The sequence below is a fragment of the Prosopis cineraria genome, unplaced genomic scaffold (assembly GCF_029017545.1).
Source record: "Prosopis cineraria cultivar Desert tree isolate PC_DT_omini unplaced genomic scaffold, ASM2901754v1 PC13, whole genome shotgun sequence".
Classification (NCBI taxonomy): Eukaryota; Viridiplantae; Streptophyta; class Magnoliopsida; order Fabales; family Fabaceae; genus Prosopis; species Prosopis cineraria.
This window is the reverse complement of record NW_026555344.1, coordinates 26,219,012-26,226,863: the sequence shown is the minus strand read 5'-3', so window position 1 is coordinate 26,226,863 and position 7,852 is coordinate 26,219,012. Positions and strand designations below refer to the sequence as shown.

The following is a 7,852-nucleotide window of genomic DNA, read 5'->3' as shown; positions in this document are numbered from 1 at the left end:
CAACTGATGTAAAAAGTACCCCATAAATTTTATATTTTGTACTAGTGGGATCAATAAATCACTAATAGATGAAAGCGTTGAAATTGAAAGTTGTGATTGATGTTAAGTTTAGACTGGTTGGGATTGGATTTGAGGGAATGATTATGAGTAGAATCATTATTTAATCATGGAAAATTGTATGTCTATATGCTTCTTTAGGAAGTCTTATGGGAAGTAAGAAAGTCAAGGAACCGAGGAATCCTAAGGACATTTTTGGCTTAATATAAATTGGCAGGGTGAATTGGCATTGCATGTAGTAATCGCTGTAAAAACTATTGTCATGTGAACAATGGATCTTTCAATGATAGGGGATTAAGGGGTTGATTAAATCGATTGGTGAAAGAGAATTATCCAAGGGAATAGAGGTTAATCATTAGGAGCATCAATATATGGAAGAAATTATAAATATTTTAAAGATTGGTGCCTTGCTTTAGTTATAAGGTTGTAGTAAGGGCAGCAAAGACATTACCTTATGTGAGAGTTAATAGTATTTTAACAATTGAAGAACTTTTTGTTGAAGTTTAAATTGAGACATAAATACTTATTATGTTTAAACATGCATGGGTGTGCCTTTTGATACTTAGCATATTTAAATACAAAGATGTATGTCTTTTGAAGTTTTCTTCAAATTAAAGCTTACACGAAACCTTGTTTATGAGATAAATGAATCAGTGGGATGATGAGTCCTTTTATGTTTCAAGTTTTTATGCCAAAATGCTTTTGAATTGTTTACTTGGAAAAGCTCAACATTTTCTTAATTTCTTAATGATTATGGATCCTTATAGACTTTTGGAAGCAAACATTTTCAAGCTTTACAATGGGAATTGAGAACTTTTGTTTACCTTTTTGAGTTCTTATTCTGACTAGGAGTTAGAGGATTTTAAGCAAATGAAAAATTATAAGATATATTTTAACACATATAATAGGCTTTATTGTGAAATAAAGTCTCAACTATCAAACTTAAAAAAAAAAAAAAACTATGCATGCACTTAAGAAAGGTTATGGTGGGACAAATATAACAATTGAGCATTGTGAGTAACCAAGAGTCGCACCAAGATTGTAAGTACTGAAACTTCGCCTGAGGTTAAGGATGCTAGATAGGCATTTGATCAATTCTTTTGATATTATGTGTATCAGGTACTAAACCATATATATTACAATTATACCATTAACTTATACTCACATTTTCCATATGTATATATCACGAGACACTTTGCCACAATATAGACAACCATATAGCAATTGTTAAATCAATAATAGTGATCCGTATTATCACAATACAAACAATTATGTGACAATAGCATAATCTACTATCGCGACTTGTCACAAACTTAATAATCATGTAATACGTTGGATAAAAATATGCATGATCGATTCTTCGTTATAATTTTATTATTTCCTTCGATTGAAACTGAGTGATATAATATTAATTAGGGCTCTATTCATGTGACTGAACTATCTAAACTCACTAATTGTGGGGAATGACCCAGTCAAATATCATTACACTCACTTTCGGGCCACGGCTTTCCCATTCTTGAATCCTTAAAGTGTCATATACCCTAAGCTAATCTTCTCGACAAATAGTTAGAGATAGTTAGGTTCTAATCCTTTAACAAATTATGAGACAATTCCTCAACAAAGAATGGGATAATATTAGCCTTTGTGCATTGAAAGAAGCTATAATTACTATATGGATTTATTTTACTCCTCTTCCTAAGTGAACTGATATCAAGATGTTTATATGTTTTAAAAATAAAAAAGATATCTCTTTAACCAAGTAAAATATGGTGTATTTTACATTTTAAAATATATTAATGTATTAATAACTAGTTCAATCACTATTTGACTTGATTCAATCTATCAAAAAGCCTTAACTACTGTATGAAACAGTTTCATGGCTGGTTTGACTTTTGTAAAATCAGTCAGGAGTTAAATGCTTATGATTATTTAAAATGTTTAGTTTATTTAATTATCTTTTTCATGGATTTTGAATTTTATTCCTTAAATTTCTTCACCAAATTTTCCCCCCTAATCATTAGATTTCTAGACTGCTCTTCAAATTCCTGGTCCAACGGGAACTTCATAGATTGAACGCACCTAATCACCTTTTGTCATATCATATGTGACGACAAGGAAGGTTTCATATTCCATTTGGACACGTATTTTGTTGTGAGGATGGTCGTTTCTCTACTTCAGCGATAGTGGAAGAGGACTCCATTATAATCTGGATGAGAAAAATGTCAAATCTTCCGCGGAACGAACAAAACTTGAGCCTTCTGTAGCTTCGTCATTGCTTACACTTGTGTCCATGTCATGTTCATTGAAATTTCAGTCCTCTGAGGCTTGAATTTCCCTATAAATTCATTTCCTTTTGGCCCAAGTTGCTCCGTCTTCAGAGAGAGAGAGAGAGAGAGAGAGAGGGAAACGGTGCGCTGAGATTTCGTCTTATCAAGTAATCAAAAAAATGGCGGAAGTGAAGAACAAGCAAGTGGTTCTAAAGGAGTATGTGTCTGGACTCCCCAAGGAATCCGACTTTCAATTGGTTGAAGGTTCCATCGCATTGAAGGTTCCAGAAGGTTCGAACCAGATTCTGCTCAAGAATCTTTACTTATCCTGCGATCCCTACCAGCGAATGATGATGAACGAAACAATTTCTTCGATATTTGGTACTTACACGCTTGGCGCTGTAAGTCTTGCTTTCTGTATTACCCTCTTTTACTGTCAATTTTTTTTTATGAGTGAAATTGTTGATTAGGGACGACACTCTCAATTATTGTCTCTGGTTGGGGGTTCAAACTCACACCCAAAGAAGAGCGGAAGCCTTATTCTGCTTTTAATGTTACTTAAACTATTTTTTTTTTCTCATTTTTGTTTTTTGGGAATCGTTCTTGCTGGAGATTTTGAGAAACGGAACGTATTGGTTTTGATGAGCTACTTGATAAATTCTTGTGTAATCGTATGTAACTTCTGTATAAAATTTTCAGAAGTTGGTAGGTTCTGAATCTACTTAAAGTTTGTTGCATGAAGCAGTAGTGATGACTAGGCTTCGAATAATTCTTGGCTGAATTGGGGGAAAAATGAGAGAGTCAAAATTAGCAAATGTATCCATTCACTTTTCTGTACAGATACAAGATGTCATTTTTTCACCAGTCCCTTTTACATCTATCGAGTGTGAGGGTAAACTAGGATAACCTTAGGTTTGACTATTTTTAGATTAAAAAAAAAAAAACATACTAATCTCTCTTTACATTTTGATATATATATATATATATATATATCAAAGAAACCTCTCACAATTTAAGTAATTATATTTTTTAGAGAAAACATATATATTGAATAGAGGGGAGCTTATTGAAGTCTTCGAACAAGAGGGCGGTCATCTGTAATTCAACCAAACTTGAAAGGTAGTTTAGTGTAATTTGCTTAGTGAATGTTTGGTGACATTTAAAAATATGCTACTACAAAGGCGTAGTTCAAAGCCTGAGGGTTTATTTAGTTTTAGTGTTAGAAATGAACAAGTGATGTGTGATTTGACACGATGTCTCAGATCCTAATCATGCTGATTTTTCTGGGGCCAGTCTTTGGTCCAGGGAGGTGGATTTGGTGGGTTATACACAAGCTAACACAACTGAATGTAATAATAAAATAAAGCAAAAGAGCACAATAAAAAGAACAACTAATTAAAATTATGTACTTGAGGCTTCTTAGAAGAAGAGAATACTTGAAATTCATTTCTTTCTGCTGGAATTAATATTTCTTCAGACAAGGTCAAACTGAAAGATCAGATATTTGGAAGGGGCTCATGATTCTGGCAACACCAAAGCTTCTGATCACGATTTAATCATTTAAAATTAAATTCAGAATGTATGGCATTGAAGTTTTCTTTTGTATTAGAAATGTGCAGCTACTAAACAGTTGTGTTGAATAATTGCAGCCGATACATGGATATGGTGTGGCTAAAGTTCTTGAATCTGGACACCCTGACTATAAAAAGGGTGATTTAGTTTGGGGATATGTTATATGGGAGGAATACAGCTTGGTGCCCCCAACTCAAATACATTTCAAAATTGAGCACAACGATGTCCCGCTTTCCTACTATACAGGAATTCTTGGTATATACTGAAGCATTTCAATTTATTTTGATTATGATTTTTTTGATATGTGTCATCTGAATCCTTATGATGTTTTCATGTGATAAATGGTTTATTGGTCCCCTGTTTGTTCTAGACGGCACCAGATATTGAAAATTTTCATGCTTATTTGCAGTGATTGTCATTATGCATTTTATTGATGTGGAAGTGGTGGTTTTGGCTGCTCTGTTCCCAGCTATTTTCATTTTATTTTCAGCGGTTACAAGGCTTGAATTGATCTTTGATGCTTTACTTTTATTGGCTGACTCGCTTCCACTTGGAGAAGAACTTCTATGGCAGCCCTAATACTTTTCAGCAACTGGCAGTCAAATGATTTTATATCTCCATTACAACTGTGTCCTGATATTTTCTCTATTTACTTTATATGATTTTGTTATGCTTCTATTTCTTTTTTGAGCACACAAGTTTCTGAAGATTGAATCTTGGCCAGCTTCCATGTTTCTGCTTTGTAGTTGCATAGCTTATCTTGATTGTCCTGCTTGTTCTGATTAATGCTCTTTTCTTGATAAATATTGACTATATCCAAGTTCCAAAATCCAAGTTCCAAAGTGAGAAAAGAAGACATGTATGACTAGGAAAATGCTGTGCATATCACTTGTACTTCTTTCGTTGCATTCTTTAAACCGCCATTCTGATATTAAGTAATAAATGTATAATGGAGTTGTATTTATTTTATTTGTGCTTATTTTCTTAGCATAACTGTCTTCTTTTCTTCCTCCATAGGTATGCCAGGAATGACTGCATATGCTGGTTTCTTTGAAATTGGATCTCCCAAGAAGGAAGATCGTGTTTTTGTCTCATCTGCATCTGGTGCAGTCGGTCAACTTGTTGGGCAATTAGCGAAACTTCTAGGCTGTTATGTCGTCGGAAGTGCTGGTAGTAAAGAGAAGGTACGGTTCTGGTCGATGCTGTTATACTTAGGAACTTGTTGAGATCAATATGACTCCCAATTTCAATCCTCTATATTCATTAAGTTAACTGTATACAGCATACTTAGAGAGGTATACAGAGAAGAAAAATGCAAAAAGTGGAAGTGGGTCTTACACAGTTACTTTTTTTATGTCGTTTTCTCTTTAAATACATGACTGCATAATCAAAAATGGATTCAATTTGGTATGACTTCCTCCTTATTAGCCAATTATTATATTATTACAAAAGGACCATCTTACATGTTCATTCACTTATGATGAAGTTCAAGAATGGACAGACTTGTGTTTCGATTTGATATTCCTTCTCAGTGAAACTAGGGAAGCATTTAATTATTAGTACCATAATGCATCATAATCCAATATATGTAGTTGCTGCTTGCTTCTTTTTTGATTTTAAAATAGAATCAAATTCCTTTGCAGGGGTATGATTGAGACGAACAAAATCCATCTGTTTTTTTGTCTGTTCTTCCCATTTCATGAATTTTCTGCCTTTTACAATTAGGTGGAGCTATTGAAAAATAAATTAGGATTTGATGAAGCTTTTAACTACAAGGAAGAACCTGACTTGGACGCAGCATTGAAAAGGTCAGTGTCTAATAACTTTATTTTAGACCTAGCAATTTAAATCAAGTCCGATGTAGATCATTTAAGTCCAAATAAATTTCTGAATGTAAAGTAAGTCCCTTGGTCCTTGAGTGACATGTTGATATTTTGATATTTTGTAACTTTGTTTCCCAAATTTGCAATTACGTTTGGTTGAATTTGCAACTCATTTTTCCAATCTTAATAGAGAATGCAAATCTTAATGATTAAATTTGAAAACAATCATGTCATTATTTGAACACTTTGATGAATTTGCAACTTTGTTTTCCAAATGTGCAATTTCATCCTGTTTAATTTGCAACTCGTTTTTTTTAATTTTAATAATGAACACAAATTTTAATGATTAAATTTGAAAACAAAATTATGTCATTATTTGAACACTTCCAAGAATTTGCAACTTTGTCTTCCAAATTTGTAATTCGGTCGTCTTGAATTTGCAACTCAGTTTTTTAATTTTAATAAGGCACACGAATCGTAATGATTAAATTTGAAAAGTAACATGTTATTATTTGAATGCTTTTAGGAATTTGCAACTTGCTTTCCTGATTTTAATGAGAAACACAAATCTTAATGATTAAATTGGAAAAGTGACATATTATTTAAATACTTCCAAAAAATTTTAACTGTATCCTAAATTTGCAATTTTGTCTTGCTAAATTTGTGACTTATTTTTTCAATTTTAAAGGAGAACAAAAATCTTGATTAAATTTTAATAGGGAATTTGCAACTTGTTCTCCCTTTTTTATTGATATAAACTGATTGTATTATGTAAAAATATCAGTTGAGGAACTTTACATTTTAAAATTTGTTTGGACTTGAATAAAATGATCTCATTGGGACTTCAGTGTCATTACCCCTTTAAGTTACTTCCCCATTTAACAATGATGCACTCTAGAAGCTCATAGATATGGATTTACATCTCAGGTACTTCCCAGAAGGCATTGACCTTTACTTTGAGAATGTCGGGGGTAAAACACTCCAACCAGTACTTTTGAACATGAGAGTCCACGGGCGAATAGCCGTTTGTGGGATGGTCTCACAGTATAATCTTGATCGACATGAAGGCATAACAAATTTGGTGCAGCTCATTTTTAGGAGAATTCGTATGCATGGATTTAGTGTACATGATCATTATCACCTCTATCGCAAATTCTTGGAGTTCATTCTACCTCTTATCAAGCAAGGGAAAATAGTGTATTTGGAAGACATAGTTGAAGGTCTTGAGAATGGCCCTGCAGCTTTGGTTGGCCTCTATAGTGGTCGCAACATTGGAAAACAAGTCGTCGTTATTGCTCATGAGTAATGTCAAGGATGCAGATCCTCTACATTCAGTAAGTACGTGCATTTTGTAGATGTAGATCGTTGCAACAGAAAGAAGTGCTCTCTAAGTGAATTTGGCTACATGGATCATACAATGCATTCATTTAGTAAGTTTATCTTGTTGATTTAGAGGGCTAATAAAAACGTAAGATGTGGGTGAAGATAGGAAAAATGAGTATTGCATAGGCATGTTTGGTATACAGAAAAATGTTTTCTAAAACAGAAATTAAAGATACATCTAGAAAGAAAATAAAATAGGTGCATTTTTCTTTTTCTTTTTCTTTTTTTGGCAAAGACTTTTCTACCTACTAAACATTACTTGTGTGTCTTATCTTTTCTTAAATGTATGATGATGCATTATAGTAGAGATTATTATTGTATCTGGAGTTGCCTTCTTGGTTGATTTCCAATGTATGTTCTTTTTAATATCAAATATGGATATGTAGCAATGATGTTTTTTGGTAAATAAGGCCTTGGTTTGCTATTTGTTAATTCAAAGGTTCATGTCTTGCAAATGGGGCAACAATTAGCAAATTGACTTGTACATGTAATTTACACTTGCCTTGTGATTTCAAACAATATTAAAATGTTTTGAAATGAGGAAGATAGATAGAAAGCGGAAAGTGTTTTTTAGAAAAGAAATGGAAAATATATCTAAAAGAAAATGGAATATACATACTTCCTTTGATGCTTATTATAAAGTACTTTCAATCGTTTCACGCATCATAAGAGAAGTTAGTTTTTTTTATAATATCATAAAGAATTATATGTACTTTTATTTTTATCTTTGGTTTTAAATTATGATGCAAC

The 7,852-nt window shown here is 32.7% G+C and overlaps 1 protein-coding gene across 1 annotated transcript; it reads left to right on the top strand.

Annotated features, from left to right (window-relative positions):
- The first annotated feature begins 2,207 nt into the window (after window positions 1–2,207).
- On the top strand, window positions 2,208–7,167 carry LOC129291673 (2-alkenal reductase (NADP(+)-dependent)-like). Its single transcript, XM_054929152.1, has 5 exons — window positions 2,208–2,725; window positions 3,974–4,151; window positions 4,914–5,080; window positions 5,622–5,704; window positions 6,647–7,167. The coding sequence occupies exons 1-5, from the start codon at window positions 2,504–2,506 to the stop codon at window positions 7,023–7,025; spliced, it is 1,029 nt and encodes a 342-aa protein (XP_054785127.1). The 5' UTR covers window positions 2,208–2,503; the 3' UTR covers window positions 7,026–7,167.
- Window positions 7,168–7,852: the final 685 nt, after the last annotated feature.

What these genes read in the sequence shown, in the direction of transcription:
- LOC129291673 (XM_054929152.1), top strand. Translation starts at nt 2,504, where the DNA reads ATGGCGGAAGTGAAGAACAAGCAAGTGGTTCTAAAGGAGTATGTGTCT. An exon ending in GTACTTACACGCTTGGCGCT is followed by an intron (nt 2,726 to 3,973) that starts GTAAGTCTTGCT and finishes GAATAATTGCAG; the next exon opens with CCGATACATGGATATGGTGT. An exon ending in TTGGACGCAGCATTGAAAAG is followed by an intron (nt 5,705 to 6,646) that starts GTCAGTGTCTAA and finishes TTTACATCTCAG; the next exon opens with GTACTTCCCAGAAGGCATTG.